The 25,236-nt window shown below is 45.0% G+C and overlaps 1 protein-coding gene across 2 annotated transcripts in view; it reads right to left on the bottom strand.

The window, feature by feature from the left end:
• Positions 1–25,236, bottom strand: part of LOC126278597 (sodium-coupled monocarboxylate transporter 1-like) — a 228,106-nt gene that overhangs the window by 68,771 nt on the left and 134,099 nt on the right. For both annotated transcript variants that reach the window (XM_049978819.1, XM_049978818.1), the window contains exons 10-11: positions 24,513–24,622; positions 5,012–5,201 (exon numbers count right to left, since the gene is read on the bottom strand). In XM_049978819.1, coding sequence (XP_049834776.1) covers positions 5,012–5,201; positions 24,513–24,622 — 300 coding nt within the window. The remainder of the gene's footprint in view (positions 1–5,011; positions 5,202–24,512; positions 24,623–25,236) is intronic.

Here is a 25,236-nt window from a genome sequence, read left to right as displayed (position 1 = left end):
CCCTTTCTGTACTTGCCCGAGGCCATCTGACCTAAAAAACCACCCAGCCCACGCCACACAACCCCTGCTACCCGTGTAGCCGCTTGTTGCGTGTAGTGGACTCCTGACCTATCCAGCGGAACCCGAAACCCCACCACCCTAAGGTGCAAGTCGAGGAATCTGCAACCCACACGGTCGCAGAACCGTCTCAGCCTCTGATTCAGACCCTCCACTCGGCTCTGTACCAGAGGTCCACAGTCAGTCCTGTCAACGATGCTGCAGATGGTGAGCTCTGCTTTCATCCCTCTAGCGAGACTGGCAGTCTTCACCAAATCAGATAGCCGCCGGAAGCCAGAGAGGATTTCCTCCTATCCATAGCGACACACATCATTGGTGCCGACATGAGCAACCACCTGCAGATGGGTGCACCCTGTACCCTTCGTGGCATCCAGAAGGACCCTTTCCACATCTGGAAGGACTCCCCCCGGTATGCACACGGAGTGCACATTGGTTTTCTTCCCCTCTCTTGCTGCCATATCCCTAAGGGGCCCCATTATGCGCCTGATGTTGGAGCTCCCAACTACCAGTAAGCCCACCCTCAGTGACCGCCCGGATCTTGCAGACTGAGGGGCAACCTCTGGAACAAGACATGCATCCATGTCAGGCCGAAGATCAGTAGCAGCACGAGACAGAGCCTGAAACTGGTTCGTCAGACAAACTGGAGAGGCCTTCCATTCAGCCCTCCGGAATGTCTTTCGTCCCCTGCCACACCTTGAGACGACCTCCCACTCTACCACAGGTGAGGGATCATCATCAATGCGAGCAATATCCCGGGCAACCACAGTCTTAGTCCGATCGGGGGATGCGTGGGACGAGCTGGCCGTCCCCGACAAACCCCCATCCAGACCACCAAAATGATGCCCATTGGCAACAGCTTCAAGCTGTGTGAACAAAGCCAACACTGCCTGAAGCTGGGAGCAAAGGGATGCCAACTCAGTCTGCATCCGAACACAGCAGTTGCAGTCCCTATCCATGCTAAAAACTGTTGTGCAAAGAATGTCTGAACTAATCTACAGAGAGTGCAAACAAATCGACACAAAATTTAAACCGTTATTAAAATACAAGATTGCCTAGTAAATGCTGTAATGCTGCTACTTGCGCACTGCTGACACACTGCTCGGCGGCGGAAAGAGACTACGCGATTTTACACTATTCAGGTACTAAAACGCGATGCTACAACTCTCAAATACTATAATACACCCAAATTTATGAATTAAACAATGCAAGTACCAAAAACACGCAAAGAAATTAAGAATTAAACTATGTAACAAATAAGTGATCTAGGAGTATACGATCTGCTGCTGCAGCTGCTTATGCAACGGCGGCAGGGAGCACACTGATTAGATTGGTAAGAAACATAAATAATATGGCCCCTTGGAAAAGTCCTATCCTTTTCCAAGGAAACAGAACCAACGATGAGCATATAATTCCAATGCCACATGACGACAAATTTCTTTGATGCACTTACACTATAATAAGCTCAGAGTGCGACTGCATCTGCATAGAATTAAAAAGAGCAGGAAGGGCTGATGTTACTTGACTATCTTCCCAAACTGTCTCATAACTGATGTAAAATCAAATCAGAAATTCAAATCAAACAAGTTTAATTTAATCTCCACCAGTAAATGAAATATCTATCAGCACCAGTGGCTGCTAGTATTTAGATTATAATTTCCTATACTGAATTGCATGTACACTAAATATGAAGCCTCTATGAAAACAAGTTACACTTTGCTGCAGGCAAGGGGATGTGCCATGGATCATAAGACTGGCAGTAACAGCCCCTAGCAGAAGTCACAGGCAGAATGCTCACGCACATGCAAAGCACCATGCCAGGAGGTCAGATGGGACAGTGCTTTGCAACAAGGAGCCTTGGCACCAGATACCCCAAAGTCACAATACACTTTGTATCTCCAAGCTGTGGGGAGGGGGGGGGGGGGAAGAGACCAGAGACTGTTTTTAATAAGCTGTATCTGGTCGGGGGATGTGAGTCTTAAAGCTGTGTCCCAGAAGAGTGAGTACTGCACATGGTACTGCATGCAGAAAGAATCTGTAGAAATACAGGGGCCACTGAGATAGCATCTTAGAAAGTGGAATGGAAACAGAAAACTTTGGGGCACTTTTGAAAACCATGATGTGCTGACACCTTGCTGAGGTCTCACAGGACCCAATGTGTAATGAAATGCAAAAACAGCTAGCCTAAATAACTTAGAAATTGGAGTAAGAAAAATGGCTGTGCTTAACATATCCACCCTTATTGGCCAGCATATGACCATAGAGTGAGAGAGTAGGACACAGTTTTGAAGCACAAGGTGTAACAAACTTTGCAACTGATTAACCTCCTGAAATTAGAGTAAGGGAGTGAGACAAGCATCTTTTAAAAGAACTTCTTACTGGCCAACAATCACAATACTATCATTCAGACAGTCAAAATTATGTGATGCAAGGAAAATGTAGAGAACCGAGTCTTTGTTGTTGAAAATGTACTGCGGGAAGTTCTCTCTGGCAAACTTCACAGGCAGACTTCTGACTTCAGCATCTAGGCAGACTGGCTTCTCAGACAGATGACTCCACGGGTGGACTTTACTTCGGAGATGAAAGGTACTCATCAAACTGAGTTAAACTTAGGTGCAGATGTAACTTGTTGGTACAGAGCCAGTGACTGATTTTGCAGCTGCTTCAGCTACCGCTTGCAGATTATGAGCATGGCATGATCCAGCCACAACAGAGAAGCTAAGCAAAATGTAGGGAAAGTTTAGCCATTCAGTAATTTCCAAGCTCATCATGAAGAAGTGTTTGCAGTTAGAGGTTCAACATGCTATCAACTCCATGCATAGTTGCAAACTCATACGTTTAAGTAGTGTCTTCTATCTTTACACACTAACCTTTGGTAATCGTGGTACAGCTTACTTGAATGTAATTGTTTTACTCCAGATATGAATTCATTTACATAATATTACAGATCTCTTGTCTAGGTTTACCAAGGAGTATAGATATCAGTGCAATCTCCAGAGATCCTCCACCATGAGAAGAGAACAATTTTTGGGCTGTGGAAAGAGAGACTAGTGCAATCTGAGTCTTGGTCCGAGGCAGTTGCATTTACTTATGTTGGCTAATAAAGTTTATGTAGATCCATTATATTCATTACTTATGGTAGTTGCAAATACTAGCCTGTACTACCATCTACCCACAAGCTTATTATTGTCAACAACTTTTAAATCATTTCTTGTGGATTTTGTGTAATAAACCGAGTTATCTTAAATCCTGCTTTTATTTCATAGTAGAATGAACTCCCTTTATCATTCTTTTGTTGGCTAACGTTTTACTTATGTCACTTATACAGGGCCACATTAATGTATTCAATTAAACCATTTAATATAAAGCACCTCCCACCAGCAACAGCTTACACAATTGAAAATAAGTACTAATCTAATAAACTGGAAATAACTCCACTATATAAACAAAAGCTCAGTGAAGCTATTTTGTCCGCTCATATAAAACAACTGGACAGGAAATTCTGGGGAGGAATATAACATTCAGCCTGCAAACTGAAAAGCAAATAGCACTCATGATGGGATGAGTTGCTGGAAGAATGCTACAGCTGACTGAAAGTCAATTTCCCCTCTAGAAGTGTAGAAATATACATAGATCCTTTCCATTTCTGTTTCTTGTGTTCGTATTATCAGCAACTCATACCTGTAAATATGATTCTCAAGCAAGATGCTGAATGTCATTGTGAAATTTCCACAATATTCCACAGTGCAACTGACAGACTCTTGATGTGCAGCTAACACACTGTTGAGGTTGTGGCCAAAGACTTCTATTTATACCAGTGTAAGGAGAAACTACACAGATGACAATGTGCCAAATTTGGTGACCAATTGTGCTGATTGATGGCGAGAGCTATGCCACGTGTCAGACAATGAACTGAAAACTTCGATGCACTTGCAGTAGCTGTCAGCCATACTCAAGCAACACAACTCACATCTGTATTCCATGTAGTGTTAACACACTTTTTGGAAAATAAACACCTGTAGTTGTATCTTCTGATGTCGTGAGGTAGATAGAATGGAGAATCATCTGTTTGCTCTTCAATTTGCAAACCTTTGAAGGAGGGAAGTAGATGGCCACAGTCTAGTGATCTACTGTCCCTCATGCTTCTGCACTCCACCTCCACTCCTCAACCCTGTTACATCCCCAGAACACAATTTATCCCTTGATATCACTCTACTGCACTTAGACGTGATACACATATTTCATATTTGTTCTTAACCCACTTAATTTTACAGTAAACAGTAATTTTATACTATTAAAACACAATTTTTAGTAATCAGCGATTTTCCCATTCCCTGCAACAAGAAAACAGTTACTTCTAGAGAAAAAATGAATAGGACTCTTTTGTAGGAAATCGAATATAGTTTAATTTTGTCCACGGAAAATATTTTGCTAGTAGCTTCAGTTTTAGAGTCATGTAGGAAAAACATAAAGAAGGTGACACTAAAAGCCTCCCCCCCCCCCCCCCCTCCTCACAGGTGGGGATTTTTCGTGTTTTGCACATGGTACTCCATCATTTTACTGCACAAAAATTTGCGACTACACTATTTTATTAAAGTATTCGACATTTATTTTTCCTCTTCATTGACTGGGTGCAGCAGGATAAAGGCTACACCCAATGAAGTTAATTACGGTGGGCTCTACTGTCGTAGAGTTTAATGGTGGAGCGTCTTGACATGGTAATATGTATTAGCTGGACTCGTTATCGGTGTCACAACTGAGAGGGAGTTCAAAGAAGAATATTTGTAAGGACAGACAAAGGTGAAAGACGACTAGGATATGCAAAGTAATGTATGAACAATGTAGGCTGTAGCAGGTGTATAGAGAAGAAACAAATAGTAGTGGATAGCGAGAGATGGAGGACGTTTGCAGATGAGTTGAAAGACTCATTTGAAATGTAAACTTGTAACAGCTATACCTGGAGAACTGCTGAGCCCATCTTCTCGACGACGAAGACAAGTGCAGTGCAGAGGACACCCATCGCCACCACAACACCCTTCATCAGGAGGTCTGTCTGGCGCTCTGACAGTCGCCGCAATGGGAAGAAAGCCTTCCAGAAGTCTTCCAGCACCACGGCCGACATCGAATTGAGTGCTGTCGACAACGAGCTGCAAGAAGCAATAGGTGAACAGGTGTTAAAATAGTGATTAAAATTCTTCTGGGTATTATGCCACGCCATTGCTAAAAACTAACAACAATAATAAACTAAAACTGACGTTTCGGCCGAATTGTAGAGGCCTTCCTCAGGGCACAACTGGTTTTGCATGGAGATAGGTGCTTCTATTTATTACAGACTATCGATGTCTGACGTCACTGTTGTCAAACTTTTGATTGGCCCTCTAATATGATTGGCTAGTCATGACGTAAGGGAAGACGGAAGTAAAGAGGCTATTCGTGGATGTCCGTGTCGCCAACGATTGGTAGCTGTCCGCCAATCAGCGTTCGGATTCTGGTCGGCAAGTTTTCCTCCTGGTGTGCGCGGAAGTGGACTGACAGTTGCTCTACAGCTGTTTGTGCAGATACGTCCGTGTCCCGTGTAGCTTCTGCCAAGCGACGTCTCGCAGCCCGTTGGACTGGGATGGCCGGCAGCCAGGCCGCCGGGAGTTTGTAGCCATCTTCTCCATTGATGTTGTCAGGCTGCTTAGTAATTTCGATCGCGTTCCGTATTTTGCGTTCTCGCATCCACGATTCTTTCGCCAGTACTCGGACTTCCTGGAACCTGATAGGTTGTCCACAGTCACGGTGGTGTTCCGCTATCGCCGATTTATTATGTTATTGTAATCGTACATAGCGTTCGTGTTCCGCTACTCGTAAGCTGATAGGTCTCCCTGTTTCTCCTATATAGGCATCTCCGCACTCACACCGTAGTTCGTAAACAACTGCAGTGTTAAGATTGTTGACTACATCCTTAGTGGGACCTATCATTTCGTGGATCCTCTGTTTCGAAAAATCGGTTTGATATCTCGTCGGCGGAGGACGTTGCCTAGCCGTTCACTGACGTCTTTTACATATGGTAAGTGTACCAATGGAAGCTTCTTTTCTTTGCCTTCTTCTCGTGTTTTGCTCCCTTTGGTTTTAGCTACCTTTCTTGTGATGATATCATAGCCGTTGGCACGAAACATGTGTTGTAGATCCTTTAATTCTTCTTTGATGTTATTCTCATCGCTTATCCGGTAGGCTTGGGAAGTTAACGTATGCAGAACAGAATACTTTTGAGCTGGGTGGTGGTGGCTCTCCGCGTGCAGGTACCAATTAGTGAGCGTTGGTTTCCGGTACACTTTGTGTCCCAGTTTACTTTCGGCAGCTCTGTATACTTCCACATCCAGAAATGGCAAGGTACCATTGTTTTCAGTCTCATGTGTGAACTTTATATTTTTGTGCAGGCTATTTAAGTGCTGGAGGAAGTTTCAAACCGATTTTTCGAAGCAGTCACAGGATCCACGAAATGGTAGGTTCCATCGAGGATGTACTCACTGTAGGTGTTTACAAACTACGGTGTGAGTGCAGAGATGCCTGCATAGGAGAAACAGGGAGACCTGTCAGCTTATGAGTAGCAGAACATGAACGCTATGTACGATTACAACAGTATAATAAATCGGCGATAGCACAACCCCACCGTGACTGTGGACAACCTATTAGGTTCCAGGAAGTCTGAGTACTGGCGAAAGAATCGTGGATGCGAGAACGCTAAATACGGGACGCGATCGAAATTATTAAGCAGCCTGACAACATCAACAGAGAAAATGGCTACAAACTCCCGGCGTCCTGGCTGCCGGCCATCGCAGTCCAACGGGCCACGAGACGTCGCTTGGCAGAAGCTACACGGGACACTGACGTATCTGCACAAACAGCTGTAGAGCAACTGTCAGTCCACTTCCGCGCACACCAGGAGGAAAACTTGCCGACCAGAAGCCGAACGCTGATTGGCGGACAGCTACCAATCGTTGGCGACATGGACATCCACGAATAGCCTCTTTACTTCCGTCTTCCCTTACGTCATGACTAGCCAATCACATTAGAGGGCCAATTAAAAGTTTTACAACAGTGACGTCAGACATCGATAATCTGTAGTAAACAGAAGCATCTATGCCCATGAAAAACCAGTCGTGACCTGATGAAGGCCGTTGCAATTCGACCGAAACGTCGGTTTCAGTTTATTATTGTTGTTAGTTTTTAGTAGTGACGTGGCATAATACCCAGAAGAATTTTAATCACTATGACACTGGCCGCGGAAGCCTACGTTCTTATATCGGGTGTTAAAATGGTTCGTATCGTGAGAAACGTATGCTATCTGGTCAAAAGTATCTGGACACCCACACATAACGTGGAATTGACGACTAGATGTCACGAAATGTGGATCCTCCAGCAAAAAAGGGGGTGAGGAGTATTGCGTAGTCATTAGAGAAGCAATAACAGCAGAATGCGTCCGACAGAAGAACTAAGTGACTTCGAACACAAACTTGTCTTTGGATGTCCCATGTGAAGCTGCCGAAGCTGACTGTTGGTGATGTGATTCTGAAGTGAAAATGTGAACGAACAACTACAGCTAAACCGAGACCATGCAGACCTCATGCACTGACGATCAGGGACCATTGAGCATTATGTAAGGTGATTGCAAAAAATCGTATGGAAACAGCAGTAGGAATGACCGGTCAGTTCCAATGTGCTACCATAAGTTTATCTAGCACAATGACTGCGGGTAGGAAATTAAAAACAATAGGGAGTTAATAAAGAAAGGGCTGCAATAGTCACACAGTTAGTCGTAACCTACACTTTTCTGTAGTCTGTGCCAAATGACACTTGAGATGGTTTAAGAGAGTGATGGCACCGGGTTGGAAAGAGTTATCTGGAGTGATGAATTATGGAATACCTCGTGGCAATCTGATGGAAAGGTTTGGGTTTGGCATACGTCTGGAAAACCTAGTCTACAATCACGTGTAGTGCCAACAGTGAAATATGAAAGAGGTGGTATTATGAAACTATCTGGCAGATGTAAAGAGTATGTTGGAATGGGACTCGAAACTTTGACCTTTGCCTTTTGCAGGCAAGAGCTGTACCGAGTGAGCTATCCAGGCACGACTCGTGAACTGCCCTCACAGCTTTGCTTCCGCCAGAACCTTATCTCCTACCTTCCAAACTTCACTGAAGTTGTCTCGCATACATTGCCGGAGTTAGGAACGAAGAAGACGAGGTACTGGCAGAAGTAAAGCCGTGCGGCCTGATCGTGAATCTTGCTTGGATGGCTCAGTAGGTAGAGTACTTGCCTGCGAAAGACAAAATCCCCAGGTTCAAGCCCTGGTCCACCACACATTTGTAATTAATCTGGCAATGAAGTTTCATATCCGTGCACAGAGTGAAACTTCGTTGTACAGGGGTGTTGCAGTTGGTAGTGTTTTTAATGGTTAAGGTATGGTCCCCTTGTTTCTCTTTAGAAACCGCAAAATGCGGAATGATACGCACACATTTTACAGCATTGAGTACTGCATCCGTGATGACCATTTGCATCAACATGACGAAGCACCCTGCCATAAAGCAATATCTGTGAGACAATGTTTCATGCACAATAACATTTCTACAATGGACTGACCTGCTCAGGAACATCTCTGGAATGAGTTACAACATCGACTTCGCTCCGGACACCAGCGTCTACCTTCTCTGATTTTCGCTGTTGGACTGCCGTTCCTTCACAAGACATTCAGAAATATCACTGAAAGTATTCCCAGCAGATTTCAAACTGTCAGAAAGACGAAGGGTGAACTCACCCCTCATTAATGTCCGCTAACAGATGTTCGTATACCTTTTACAGAATAACGTACGTTAAAAATTATCGCCCCGCACGACTTTCTGTCCCCGTGAAACCATACTTAAACTCACTCCTGTTCATCTACTGTTATTTTCGTACATTTTTGGTTTTAAGTATTCTCGTCGATAAAAAACAACAACCAGGCAACTCCGGGGATCGAAGAGAGTAGAAACCTTTGCTTTTTGTGTGTTCTTCTGACAATGCCTCATGGTCACTAGACATCGGCTGGCGAGATGTGTGACATGTATAAGTACCTTGTAACCATCTTACGTTATTTTGCGGCGATTAATTTGTGGTGATCGGAATGGTTGGGAAGTGGTTAAGAGAGAGAACACAATTCATTGCAAAAGAAATCTGACCATGTTGCCTAATACGAAAACGTTACTCTTTACTTAATGAGTATTGAAGTTCCACAAAAATTTTAGGAGTAAAAATGTTACTTTGAAAGGCTGGCATAAATTAATCTCTTTTCTTTATAACTGTTGAGAGTAACCTTTTTATAACTGTTCAAATAACAACATTTTCCATCAACGGAGATTACTGACAAAGAGCGAACATACTGTTTCGTTCACCGGTTTCACCATCCACGAATACACCGAATCGTTACCCGCTATGATGCAATACGTCCAAACGCATAATTCGTTACTTCAGCAAACCGTTCAAATGATTTTGTTGCAATGCGACTACACGCGATCGTTCCGCACGAAACCCGAACAACGACTACCTATGCACATTCTGGCAAGTAGCTGGTAGTGCTTGCGCATTGTTGGAAGTAACAGCAAGACAATGTCCCTGCCGATGAAAGATGCTCTCAGCTCAGAAAACTGCAAATAATCAGAGACGTGTAAGGGGTATGATTTACTACGTCATACGCCTATCGATAACAGCACCGCTTACAAGCTGCATCTTGCTGGAAAACCAGTACTACCTTTCATGGACAGTAGTTTGATATAATACTGAGCAAATAATTTGACTACCAGAAACAGCATACCAAAGCGAAGCGATAAGTGGGTGTTAAAGCCGGTTCCTGAAACTCTAAGTAGGCTTTCTCGGGATAGTTTAGGTCAATCCCCAAGCGTCTGCTAGTTCAGTTTCTCCAGATCTCCTTGACACTTCCACACGGATCAAGCAAACCTGTGACCATACCTGCCGCCATTCCCTGTGTACGTTAGTCCTACTTAGTACGCATCATACACACTTTAGCATCATTCTAAGATGGGTCGGACGATTTTTCTGCAAGCTTTCCTTTGCAGACTAACTGCTTGTTTCCGTAGTATACTACCAATGTACCAAAGCCCGCCACTTGCTTTACTTACGACTGAATGTTTATGATCGTTCCATCTTATACCACTACAAACTGTTACTCCAAGACATTTGTATAAGTTGCCCGAGTCCAGTTGTGACTCGTAAACATGGTTCTTACAGGATACTAATTTTTTCTCCTTTGGTGATGTACACAATGTTATATTTCTGAATAATTGAAGCTCGTTTCCAATCCTTGCATCAGTATAAAATCATCCGACTGAATATTAACATGAACAGCAAGTGTTCAAGCGCACTTCCCTGGGCACATCCGAAACTACTTATACGTCTGTCGATGAACCATTATGGACGTAAGTAGTGGGACAAAGCCCGTCCTGCAACAAAAGCCAAATTGTTCTCCTTATGTAAATAAACCGGCCACTTGCCATACCTCTAATATAAACAAATGGCTCATTTTTTGTTTACTAACGGGCTATAACTGTCATTATAATCACAATTAATGATCCACAATAGTTAATACAATTACAACAAATTGCAATCAAAATGGTGGCAGAGTAGTGCCGGTTGGTTGGTTGATTTGGAGGAGGGGACTAAACAGCGATGTCATGGGCCCCATCGAATAGGGAAGGACAGGGAAGAAAGCTGGTCGTGCCCTTTCAAAGGAATCATCCCGGCATTTGCCTGTTCCTATTTAGGGAAATGACGGAAAACGTAAATCAGAATGGCCAGACACGGCTTTGAACAGTCGTCCTCCTGAATGCGAGTCAAGTGTGCTCCGAGTAGTGCACTTGCGCTCATTTTGATTCAGGTGTTAACTAATAGTCAACTGCTTTTGGCCTAAACTGATGACTCATCATAAAGACAGTAATTTATTAGCCAAAAAATGATGACTTCCTCTACCCTCCCTCTTCCTCTGTGGTACAGTGCGCTCTTATTTGTCGAATCCCCAACACCACCCCTGTGCCCAGCATCCTGAGAGGGGACTTGGCAATCGTAGTTTGTGTCTCGCTCGAGCAACCACAACAGCAGTAAGTGCAGGTGATATTCGCAAATTTCAAGCGTAGTATTGCATCCAGTGATATCTACGTCATTTTCACAAATTACTGGAAGAGTACTGCACCAGGGCTATTGGAATGGGTTAGTGATTTTCTTAAGAAGACTCTTATAAAAATAGGTTTCATGGCTGTTTTATTGATTTTGCATCACTTTTTAAGAAGATAACCATAAATGCATGTTTCGTTGCTATTTTAAAATTTTTTTAAAGAAGAAGCGCATAAATCTACACCTACATTTATACTCCGCAAGCCACCCAACGGTGTGTGGCAGAGGGCACTTTACGTGCCACTGTCATTACCTCCCTTTTCTGTTCCAGTCGCATATGGTTCGCGGGAAGAACGACTGTCTGAAAGCCTCCATGCGCGCTCGAATCTCTCTAATTTTGCATTCGTGATCTCCTCGGGAGGTGTAAGTAGGGGGAAGCAATATATCCGATACCTCATCCAGAAAAGCACCCTCTCGAAACCTGGACAGAAAGCTACACCGCGATGCAGAGCGTCTCTCTTGCAGAGTCTGCCACTTGAGCTTGCTAAACATCTCCGTAACGCTATCATGGTTACCAAATAACCCTGTGACGAAACGCGCCGCTCTTGTTTGGGTCTTCTCTATTTCCTCCGTGAACCCGATCTGGTACGGATCCCACACTGATGAGCAATAGTCAAGTATAGGTCGAACGAGTGTTTTGTAAGCCACCTCCTTTGTTGATGGACTACATTTTCTAAGGACTCTCCCAATGAATCTCAACCTGGTACCCGCCTTACCAACAATTAATTTTATATGATTATTCCAATTCAAATCGTTCCGCACGCATACTCCCAGATATTTTACAGAAGTAACTGCTACCAGTGTTTGTTCCGCTATCATATAATCATACAATAGAGGATCCTTCTTTCTATGTATTCGCAATACATTACATTTGTCTATGTTAAGGGTCAGTTGCCACTCCCTGCACCAAGTGCCTATCCGCTGCAGATCTTCCTGCATTTCGCTACAATTTTCTAATGCTGCAACTTCTCTGTATACTACAGCATCACCCGCGAAAAGCCGCATGGAACTTCCGACACTATCTACTAGGTCATTTATATATATTGTGAAAAGCAATGGTCCCATAACACTCCCCTGTGAAACGTCAGAGGTTACTTTAACGTCTGTAGACGTCTCTCCATTGATAACAACATGCTGCGTTCTGTTTGCTAAAAACTCTTCAATCCAGCCACACAGCTGGTCTGATATTCCATAGGCTCTTACTTTGTTTATCAGGCGTCAGTGCGGAACTGTATCGAACGCCTTCCGGAAGTCTAGGAAAATAGCATCTACCTGGGAGCCTGTATCTAATAATTTCTGGGTCTCATGAACAAATAAAGCGAGTTGGGTCTCACACGATCGCTGATTCCTACAGAGCAGATTCTGGGTTTCCAGAAGCGACATGATACTCGAGCAACAAACATGTTCTATAATTCTACAACAGATCGACGTCAGAGATATAGGTCTATAGTTTTGCGCATCTGCTTGACGACCCTTCTTGAACACTGGGACTACCTGTGCTCTTTTCCAATCATTTGGAACCTTCCGTTCCTCTACAGACTTGCAGTACACGGCTGTTAGAAGGGGGGAAGTTCTTTCGCGCACTCTGTGTAGGCCTTGGGATACTTTCACCGATTTGTCAAGAATGCACACATAAATACTGGACTGTGAATGTTTAAAAATTTCAGCTACACATTATTTAGCAACAAATAAAATCCTCTTAGGTACCTTCAACAAGTACACCGCCACTATTTATGGATTTACTGATTGTTTAGCAATGTTTCACAACTAGCCATATTTTTCAGGAAGACACGCAAAATACGAGGGGCGTTTTAAAAGTCCATGCAAAAATAAAAACTACTTAAGTGTTTTTTATTTTTCGACATAATCTCCGTTTAGACTTATACACTTCGTCCAACGCTGTTCTAATTTGTTGATCCCTTCCGAATAATAGGAATTGTCCAGGTCCTCAAAATAGCTATTAGTTACTGCAATCACCTCGTCGTGTGAATAAAATCTTTGTCCCGCCAGCCATTTCTTCAAATAAGGGAACAAACAGTAGTCCGAGGGAGCCAAGTCTGGAGAATAGGGGGGATGTGAAACGAGTTGGAATTCTATTTCCATTAATTTTGAGACCACAACTGTTGAGTTGTGTGCTAGTGCATTGTCGTGATGGAAGAGGACTTTTTGCGGTCCAATCGCCGGCGTTTTTCTTGCAGCTCGGTTTCAAGCGGTCCAGTAACAATGAATAATATGCACCTGTAATATTTTTACCCTTTTCCAGATAGTCGATGAGGATTATCCCTTGCGAATCTCAAACACAGTCGCCATAACGTTTCTGGCCGAAGGAATGGGCTTCGCCATTTTTGGTGCGGATTATCCCTTGGTAACCCATTGTTTGGATTGTTCTTAGATCTCAGGAGTATAGTAATGTATCCATGTTTCATCCACAGTGACAAAACGATGCTGAAAGTCCTGCGGATTCTTCCTGAACAGCTGCAAACCATCCTTGCAACACTTCACACGATTCCGTTTTTGGTCAAGCGTGGGCAGTCGCAGAACCCAACTTGCGGATAGCTTTCTCATGTCCAAATGTTTATGCAAAATATTATGTCCTCGTTTGTTTGAGATACCGGCAGCACTAGCAATCTCACGCACTTTAACCCTTCTGTCATCCATCAGCATATCATGGATTTTATCAATGATTTCTGGAGTCATAACCTTCACAAGGCGTCCAGAACGTTCAGCATCACATGTGCCCATATGGCCACTCCGAAAATTTTGAAACCACTTATAAACTGTTCTAATCGAAAGTGCAGAGTCACCATAACGTTTATCAAGCTTCTATTTAGACTTCTGAGGCGTTTTGCCTTTCATAAAGTAATGTTTAATCATCACACGAAATTCTTTTTCGTCCATTTTTTGACACTCACTCGACTTCCTTGATTCACACGAATTCTAAACACAAAGCAATAGGCCAACATGGCTGAAACTTGGTGTGGGTTCTTTCCAATTCTCTCGGATTTTGCACGGACTTTTCAAACGCCCCTCGTATTTGTCAATCAACACAACGCGTTACTTTAACGAATTACACAAAATAACACTTCGAAGTTACAGCAGATACATAGAAAATTAAATTGCCATACGTCAAGTCTGACCACTCTTCCTATCAAAGGTTACAGCTTTTAATGAGTGTTTTGTTAATGGTGAGAATAAGTCCATAGTGGATTAATGGTTTCCCCAGAGCTATCTTATAACTCATAAATGAGAAAGTTTGTGAGTGTGTATGTTACACACAGCGTTTCACGCTGAAACGATAGATTTGGAAGAAATCTGGAATTTGAGATAGCTTATTCCCGAATTTACACATGGGCTACCTTAGATATATCTGCCTATCAAACAGGTGGCGATGTAAAAGAAGTGCAGCCTGTGACATGCGAATGTTTGAATCAAACAGTTTTTAAGAAGTAGAGTACTTAGAGACTTGTAAAAGGGAAGCAGTTTATTACTTACAACATTTCCGCTGCTCATGTAGTAAAATTTCCGCAAGAAGCATGACTTTTAGTTTATTACTTCTTTACTACTAACTGTATTCATGACGCATTTTGCGGACAACATTCATATATAGGCCCTACCACTAAATGTTCCAGCAAAATTATATCACTGTACGACACATAATTCAGAAAATACGACGTTATAAACTCTGAGATGCGTGACAATCTGCCGCATCATGTATGACGACTTAGTTTATTACTTCAGTTATACTAATTCTGCTCACAACACATTTCGTAGACCGTAGCAGTATGTTTTTGCAAAATTATATCACTGTACGACAGAGTTCAGGAGATACGACTTCACAATGAAATATAGGTACCAATTCGCGTGAAATATGGTAATATATATGAAATCTATTTGTTATGTGCGTACCTGGGCAAAACCATGGCTAAAAAGTTCTTCCTAAACCCTTGGAACGATTTCAACGAAATCTATATTAGTTATGATCTGGAAAAGAAATACTTTGGGAGTAAGAACCACCATCCTTTTATTGGGATGGAAGTGATAAAGTGGAGAGAGAAGGGGATTAGGAGGAGATGGACATGGAGGAGGGAAGGAAGAGATGGAGACAGGTAGGGTGGGGGAGGAGATGGTCTAGGAGAGGGGAGTGACGAAGGAGTTGGGCATAGGGGGGTGGGGAAGCAGGTGCTCAGAAAGAGGGGCAAGTGGTGATAGACAGAGAGGGGGAGGAGGGTGGAGATGGTCAGAAAAGGAGAAGGAGTGGATGGACAAATAGAAGGTTGGAATAAATACTTACCCAAACATTTTTTTTCAGGTAAATAACCACAAGTAATGCTATGGGGCGCTGCTTTTGATCAAGTAAGCTTTGCTGCTACATCAAAATCATAATCGAACAGTAATGGATCTGTCCATCTATTTATGCACAGTAATTTACATTACATTCAGAGTCAACCGCAAGTCCCTGCAATTTTTTGTGGCAGTTAATGTTGCCAGTGACGGTGTAGAGGACAACTGGCCCTATTTAGATGTAATATTTACATTTATTTACCCTGATGTCAACAGCCGGCCTCTACACCTAACCCCCACAGGACTTCCTGCAGTTCGTTACTATGATCTTATAGACAAATGCCTCCTCCTACATCTACACCTGCACAAATTCCATACAAGCCGCTGTACAGTGCATAGGTTACAGCGTGATGGTATTATCGCTTTTCTTTTCTATATGTCCCTGACATAATGATCTGGAAGACAACAAGAAAAAAGTCACGACATACTATTCTAAAGTGTATAGATCTGTAAGGACACATTTTGCCAACGAACTTTAAGAATTTGAAACTCCTACACAATAAAATCACAGGAATTGTGACACCTACCGCTAGGGTCACGAGTATTCAATAGAAGCGTTTGATGGGTTTTCCTTCTCTGATTAAACGTATTTTGTATAACCCGTCCCTACAACGTTGGAAAGAAAAATGTTATTTCGTTGTGGAGGCAAACCTAGCTTCCACCGCGTTGCATTGAAAATATCTAGATACAGCGCAAAATATGGACGGTATGTTTTGTGTGTCTTGTCTGAAAACAAAAGTTTTCCGTATAGTTACGGTACTTGACAGTACTTGCTGTTTATGATAGTAAAGCTCACTTTAATCTTCGCCCCTAGGCTTGCATTCGGTGCTGCTCGGTTCTGTCTCGACTTTGTTTTCGGCAGTGCTATATATTAACAATGACACACAGCAGTATGTATAGGTTTCCAGAGACGAATTGTGTAAGAGTTCACTGAATGAACTTGAATAGCTCCACAACGAATCTGTATTGAAATGATAATTAAATCAGGATCCTAAGCTGTCGACAGGCGTTGATATACATCAACGTGGGTAGTTGAAAATGTATGCTCCGACCGAGACTCGAACCTGGGATCTCCTGCTTGCATAGCAGACGCTCTATCCATCTTTTTTTTAAATTATCATATTTACTTGGTATTTTCATGAAAATCAGGCAACCGTAGTCAAATCATCATTTAATATGAGCTGCAAAAGAAAATCAAATTAGTTCAAGCACAAACAATTATTAAATTCTGAACGGGAAGACTAACCCATTATCCCACTTTTCTTGTCAACATTATATATATATATATATATATATATATATATATATATATATATATATATATATATATGTGTGTGTGTGTGTGGAAGAGAAAAAGTGACAAAATAAAGCTACAAGGGAGGGGACTCAAGCTCAGGGAAGAAACAGGGATCACAGGGGAAGTTAACCAACACCCTGACGGTTAATCACAAGAAAAGCATATTCGCAAAAAGTGATCGGTATCGTGACAACCGCTGCCATTGCCAATGCGCAGTTGTCTGATAATGGGGAAAAACGAGGGGATCTGGGTCATTCCTGCCTTCAACGGCATAGTGAACATAGTAACCCAAGAACCAGACAATCGTGTTCGTCTGAGGAAAAAAGGATATGTCCGGATGTAAGAAAATGTCGTCTGGGAAAGCAGTTTCAGGCCCTCGAGTAAGGAAAGGTAATTGACGGCGGACCCAGAGCCATTGATCCCGTCCGCAAGTAAAAAGCCTGTGAAGTAAGGTATCAGTCTGATGACATTGCTCACACTGATCAGTCGGTCGAACGCCAATACGAAAAAGACTATCACCAGTAGGTATCAGACGGCGAATGACCTTATACTACGTTGAAACAATCTCCATCGGCAATATAGGAAGACTAAGATGAGACCAGACCGTTTTCCAAGACGTTGACGGGGAAGCAAGTTCAACGGAGGAAAGGGGACATGGTGCACCCCAACGGGGTAATAACATGTTGGTAGGAATATGCGTCATAGAAAGTATATCAGCACCTAAGATAACGATGATTAGAAAGTATTCACGAATGTGCCGCAGTTTAGGATTAATCCGTCCAACATCAACCGGGGGGGGGTCAGACTGACCGGCCAGAGGCGGGAAAGTAAACGAGAGGTAACTGAGCCCGCGTGGAGGTTAAAACATGGCGGCCGGCAAATAAGATGGATGTCTTTATTTCGATATCGGAAAGACCCAGTCCTCCAAACTTTCGAGGCCTGGCCACTACTTCATAACGGACACAAAGATATGGCCACAGGAATCGGCCAGTCAGCTGTTTCAGTCTGCGGGCCTTCATCGCGGGAAGCGAGAAGACCTGCGCAACGTAATATACATTACTGAAGACATACACTCCTGGAAATGGAAAAAAGAACACATTGACACCGGTGTGTCAGACCCACCATACTTGCTCCGGACACTGCGAGAGGGCTGTACAAGCAATGATCACACGCACGGCACAGCGGACACACCAGGAACCGAGGTGTTGGCCGTCGAATGGCGCTAGCTGCGCAGCATTTGTGCACCGCCGCCATCAGTGTCAGCCATTTTGCCGTGGCATACGGAGCTCCATCGCAGTCGTTAACACTGGTAGCATGCTGCGACAGCGTGGACGTGAACCGTATGTGCTGTTGACGGACTTTGAGCGAGGGCGTATAGTGGGCATGCGGGAGGCCGGGTGGACGTACCGCCGAATTGCTCAACACGTGGGGCGTGAGGTCTCCACAGTACATCGATGTTGTTGCCAGTGGTCGGTGGAAGGTGCACGTGCCCGTCGACCTGGGACCGGACCGCAGCGACGCACGGATGCACGCCAAGACCGTAGGATCCTACGCAGTGCCGTAGGGGACCGCACCGCCACTTCCCAGCAAATTAGGGACACTGTTGCTCCTGGGGTATCGGCGAGGACCATTAGCAACCGTCTCCATGAAGCTGGGCTACGGTCCCGCACATCTTTAGGCCATCTTCCGCTCACGCCCCAACATCGTGCAGCCCGCCTCCAGTGGTGTCGCGACAGGCGTGAATGGAGGGACGAATGGAGACGTGTCGTCTTCAGCGATGAGAGTCGCTTCTGCCTTGGTGCCAATGATGGTCGTATGCGTGTTTGGCGCCGTGCAGGTGAGCGCCACAATCAGGACTGCATACGACCGAGGCACACAGGGCCAACACCCGGCATCATGGTGTGGGGAGCGATCTCCTACACTGGCCGTACACCTCTGGTGATCGTCGAGGGGACACTAAATAGTGCACGGTACATCCAAACCGTCATCGAACCCATCGTTCTACCATTCCTAGACCGGCAAGGGAACTTGCTGTTCCAAGAGGACAATGCACGTCCGCATGTATATACACTGTACTAGTGCCGACATTGTGCATGCTCTGTTGCGTGTGTCTATGTGCCTGTGGTTCTGTCAGTGTGATCATGTGATGTATCTGAACCCAGGAATGTGTCAATAAAGTTTCCCCTTCCTGGGACAATGAATTCACGGTGTTCTTATTTCAATTTCCAGGAGTGTAGGTCTCTAAAACCCATACCTTGTGAAGGAGGCTAAGGGAACGGCGTTCGTGTTCAAGGATCTCCCCGTGAACACGACTCGTAACCGCACGCCAATTTAGTGTCGCCATTTTGATCGGATTGCGATCCACTAACATCCCTAAGGTCTTAAGGCGACTGACAACCGTCGCCCAAGGAATGACGACATGATCGGAGCCTCGCAACGGTTGAAACGTGCATTTACGATCATTAATGCGAGCACCAGCAAGACGACAAAATGAATCCAAGGTACCCTTAAACCTCGGTATGTCCTCGACATGTCTTACTAAAACCATGACGTCATCGGCGTATGCACGGACCGAAAAAAGTTCCCCCAATATAGTCCAGCCATGTAATTGCATGGCGAGGTGGCAAGGGCCTCCCTGGGGTAAATCCCGTCGAATCGATATCCGGGAGGGGGGGGGGGGGGTTAGGGTCACAGAACACAATCAAAAATCGTTCAAATGGCTCTGAGCTCTGAGCACTATGGGACTTAACATCTTAGGTCATGAGTCCCCTAGAACTTAGAACTACTTAAACCCAACCAACCTAAGGACATCACACACTTCCACGCCCGAGGCAGGATTCGAACCTGCGGCCGGCGTTCACAATCATCGAGACACTCATACCGGTAAAAAGGCGAGTTAAGACCTGTCTAGCATCATTATTAAAGCCGACAGCGGTGAGCACTCTCGTTAAAAAATCATGGCCGACACGATCAAGCGCTTTTTGGAAATCAAGAAAAAGCAATGCCACTGGGATATTAGCGGCAGCCGCCACCGAATTTACATCGCGACATTCGAGAACAGAAGTCAGTATCGTGCGTCTAGGCACACAGTTTTGGTGGGCGGCAATAATGGAATAGAGCAGCTTAGAGAGACGGATATTAATTGCTCGAGCGACAATTTTGTAATCGAAGTTAAGGAGAGTAACAGGACGGAGGAAATCAATCGCAGGTCGACCTGTGGATTTCGAGACGAGGACCCGTTTACCTTCCTGAAAAGGAGCAGGAAGTGAGGCTCCCCGCATCACTTCATTTCCCATTGACGTTATGTTGTCACCAATGAGTGGCCAAAATTTAACACAAAACTCCTTAGGAATACCATCTAATCGTGACTTGTGGAACTGAGATCCTTAAAAACATCATATATATCATCCTTGTGAAAGGGACGCAGAAAGGCGTCAGTTAATTGAGGAGTGACGACGCGATTCTGTTTTCAGGCGGGTATCGTACAGATCAGTAAAACAGGTGTAAATAAAGTTGGATAATGTCACGGTGAGAGGTGAACCTGCGGCCGTTAGCGGTTGTAAGGGAGGCAAGGCCCACACGTTTTCGGCGCGCCCGTAAACGGACTAGATGGTATAGTGACGTCAGTTCGTCTCGTAAAAGGGAACGTGGTTGAGTCCTCGTCCGCAGTCCCTCCATTTGAAGGCGTTTGAACTGCAGCAATTTGGCTTTGACGCGCTGTATATCAATAACCCGTAGGGGAGCATGCGTAGCACTATCGTGCAGTTGACGTAAGACTGAGTAGTAAAATTCTTGCGTTCGTCGATCGTCTGCCACCTTCGCAGCTCCAAATCGCATGAGAGCCCTAAAGATTTGTGGTTTAGCATGCAGTGTCCACCATGCCACAATAGACGAGTACTGGTACATAGTACGAGAATAACGAACTCATGCGACACCAGGAGAGGTATCTTGCAAATAGGCCATATTGAGCGTCCAGGGAGGACGAAACAGTTTTACCAGTTGCTGCTCGTAATTAAACGTGACGACTACGGCGCAATGATCAGTAAAAAAGGCTGATATCACATCAACATCCAGAAGTTGCCCACACAAGGAATCGGAAAGGTAAAAGCGATCGAGGCGACTGCTAGACGTGAGAGTAAAGCACGTATGTCGCACAAGTGTAGGATAGCGAGAAACCAACAAGTCACGCAGGCGCAAGGAGCGCACCAGATCGTCGAGTTCTTTACTGAAATTAAAATTAGGGGACTGATCCACCGGCCGTAGAACACAACTGAAGTCCCCACCTAAGATAAGTTTCGTCGGGGAATTGCGAAGCAGATAAATGATTTCTTTTTTATAGAAACTCGAACGTGCGGTAGTACGACCTGTGCCAGACTGGGGCATAAAGAAGGAGTAAACTGAGATCACAAAACGTGCACCCGATCCCCCTTCCAGTGTCGAGTACTTCGAAATCCGTCAACGGTATGCCTTCCCTATAAAACACAGCAGTGCTCGTAGAAAGTTCGGAAAAAAAGGTGGAGAACCCAGGAATGGAAAATTGGTCGAATAAGACTTCGTGTAAAAAACAACATCTGCCCCAGATTAACATATAAACTGTCGCAAAGCGGCGAGCCTAAGCTCAGAACGTATTCTGTTATTATTCAGAATAAGAAATGTGTATGCTTGCACGGAACTTCAACCGAGAAAAAAGAACAAAGAACGGTAGAGATCCGTCAGTTGACGGAGCAACATACAAGAGTCAATCGCTGAACCGGAGAGAAGAACTACGAAACAGAACGCTAATCTTCCCGCTTTTTCTTCGGCCGTGATGCGGCTCTCCCTGGCTGTTTGCGGAGCCTACTGCGGCTCCGCGGCGCCGACGCTGCCGCGTCCGGTCGCGTGGGAGCATCATGTAGGTATTCCGTTTCAGATTGCGAGGGAGAGGCCTCTACATCCCACTCGTCCGCAGGCATGGGTTCACAGAGGGACGGTTGGTGAATAACAAAGTGATCCACGGGCTCTTCAGTTGTTTCATGGGAAAAGGTTGTGACCCAGAGGAGGCGGCAGAAGTCGCAGAAGAGGGATTGGAAACAGAGTCGACAGGAGAAGTGTCCGAGAGAACCGGAGAAGACACGTGGGAACCGGAAGCAGGTTCCTGCACTGGCGTCTCCGAAGGGGCGGCCTCGACAACAGGAACAACGCCTGATAAGTTGTCACGGATCTTCTGTACAGGCGTGAAAGCACCTGTGGCGTCCGCATCCACGGTTTCAGACTGAGGAGGAGGGTCCGCTACTGGAGGCCCATCCGAAGGGCGAGCCAATAGGGAAGGTTCACCAGCCGCATCATCCTGTGTTCGGCGACGCTTGTTGTGAGAAATCATGGCGGGCACATCGGAATTAAAGGCACCAACATCCCTACGCAAGAACAGCGGGGAGGGGGTTCACGGGCGGTGTCGGTCATCGGATCACTGCGTCCCTCAGCAACAGGGAGCGATTCAGTCTGAGATCCTTGCGGGAGAAGATCAGCTAAAGTCAATTTTTTACTCTGTTCGTATGTAGTTTTTAATACCACCACACGCCGCGGGCAATTAGTACGGAAATGACCGGATTGATTACAGTAATAACATGTTCCTTCTTGCCCACTGTAATATGGATCCTATAACCACATACCTTTAGATGAGAAGGAATAAATCTTTTGACCAACATTTCCACCGACCGAACACCACTATAGACTTGTAAGCGGTACTGAGCAGACCAGCGTTCCTTTCGAATGTGTCGTATTTCCCCATACGGAAGCAAAACAGGCCTCAGGAAACAGTCGCCTACCTCGGGCGGAAGGTTAAAGAACCGGACATTCGTATATAGCACTTCTGCATTCCCCAAGAGAAACATACTAGTGGAACCATCACGGTGCGCAAAGAGTACCTGAGAAACGTGACGAGAAAGTATCCTACTAACCTGGAGCGGGTCAAGAAACTTAACAAAAAACAGATATAATTCGCTGTCAAAATATGCACTATGCACCTGATCAGTAGTGACTTTAATTGTGTCGGCTAACCAGTCATGTATCTCCAAATAACCGGGATGGAGGTGACGCGTGGATTTGTCGAAGGTGAAGCTGGCAGTACCTGTACGCGGAATTTTCGTGGGAACTGTGGTGGACATCACCGCGCGAGACGACGCCGCGACAGGAAGGGTCGCACGAACACCAAACACCAGCCGACAACCAGCGATGTGACGCGCGCGGAGACCAACACGGCACTAAACGGACACGAGGAAAATACGCAGCGCTACGGTAGAGGCTGAACTAATAGCACAACCTAGTCGCCCCACGCGCGAAGCGGGAATGAACTGAGCCACCCAGGGCACAGAGGATAGTGCGACTGCAGGGACTTACCCCTTGCACGCTCCCCGTGAGACCCACATTCCCAGCTTAATGTCCACACACTACATTCGTAGTGCCCCTGAGCATTACACTCATTACTCAGGGCAGACGATCTTCCCAACTCCCGTAAGAGTCCGGGCAATGCGTGTGCATCCAGCACGGAAGATTAAGGTCAATGGGTGGTTAGCATTAACTATATATACTTTAATATTTCTGGTATCTCAACTGCAGATTTTTCAACGCTCATTTAACTTTAGGACTCTGTATCCCAGAACGAACAAAAATTGACTTGTACCACTACTGAAATAAGCCCTTCATATATAGTTACGGCTAACCGACCATTGACGTCCTTCTTCTATGCTGGATGCACATGCATTCCCTGAACTCTTACGGGACTCGGTAAGATTGTCTGCCCGAGTAATGAGTGTAATGGTCAGGGGCACTACCAATGAAGTGTGTGGACATTAAGTTGGGAATGTGGGTCTCACGAGGAGCGTGCAAGGGGTAAGTCTCTGCAGGCGCTCTATCCTCTGTGCCCTCGGTGGCTCAGATGGAGCCGGCACGGTAGCTCAGCGTGCTCGGTCAGACGGTTAGCTGCCCTCTGTAATTAAAAAAAAAAAAAACTGAGTTAATCGATCAACAACGAACTTAAACTGATGTCGTACGACGTCCGCCCTGAGCAGATGCAACGAACGAAAGCGAACAAAATGGGATAAAAAAAAAGAAAAAGAAAAGATGGATAGAGTGTCTGCTATGTAAGCAGGAGATCCAGAGTTCGATTCGCGGTCGGGGCACACATTTTCAACTGCCCCCATTGATGTACATCAATGCCTGTCGATAGCTTTTTAATTATCATTTCATTCTGAGAGAGCTGCATGGTCACCATCTTCATATATAAGCTATATTGACCGTACATGGAATTCCCGAGGCGATTTCAAATCTCTCTACTATAAATGCTACTGTACACACTTTCTTGTTTCGTGGTATTCTCCGTGACCACCATCGCATTAGATACAAAGCGGCTCGACCCACAACGTGTCACTGGCTATGTATGACTGATATCACAGCTAAAATCTCTGCAAATTGCTACTCGCTACTGCTGTTCCCAACATCCAATAACCAAAATTATGCTCCACAAGCCACTGTAAATTGGATGCTAGAGGTTACGGAATACTCCAATTAAGGAGGAATGAGATAACGGAAGTCCACAGCCTAGGGAGGAATTTCGTGGAAACTGTACAGACGACGTACCTTAGTGCTGCGCTGAAGACGCTGGCCACGAAGAGCCCGGGAAGTCCCGGGAAACCGCCCAGCGAGTCGGCCACCATGAGAGGGAGGAGCTGGTCCTTGGCACGCGCCATCTGCACACACAGAACGAGTCGAGGTTGTCATAGCCCAAGCATCACGAGAGTAATGAAGAGCTTTAACTGTGAATGACATTTATTGAGTACCACAACCAGGTCGTAACCTAGTACACATACAAGAAAAAACTCACTTGACGAATTCTTATAACTGTGTACAGCAAATGAAGTTATTCTTAGCATGTTGGGTCCCTATTTATGAACAGATCTAGGTGGAAATGTTCTCGGTCTTCTTGCCGCGTCAGAACGAGGTGAAAACTCGAGCTTTCGATCATTATCTCCAGCGTCTTCCTCTTCCACTTTCTCATTCTCTTTATTACTCTTCTACTGGCACTGCTTCCTTCACTCTTTTCCTAGCAATGTTCTGTCACTGCCACATATCTTTTGCTGCCACTATGTCCCTCTCTTTCTCTCACGATGCCACTGTCTCCTTCGCCCTTCCTATACCACAATCACTGCTTACTATGTCCCAGTATTTATTAATTTTCCGTCTCTTTCCCAGTGCCACTGCATCCCTCTCTCTCACCCATAAAAAGCGCGAATGTCTTCGCATGCCAAAACTTTTGCGAAAATTTTTAAAGGTGCTGAGGAAAGTAGTCTGAGTCAAATGGTAT

This window comes from Schistocerca gregaria, chromosome 6 (genome assembly GCF_023897955.1).
Source record: "Schistocerca gregaria isolate iqSchGreg1 chromosome 6, iqSchGreg1.2, whole genome shotgun sequence".
NCBI classification, from domain to species: Eukaryota; Metazoa; Arthropoda; class Insecta; order Orthoptera; family Acrididae; genus Schistocerca; species Schistocerca gregaria.
The sequence above is the reverse complement of the archived record's forward strand: the minus strand, read 5'-3'. Positions and strand labels throughout refer to the sequence as shown.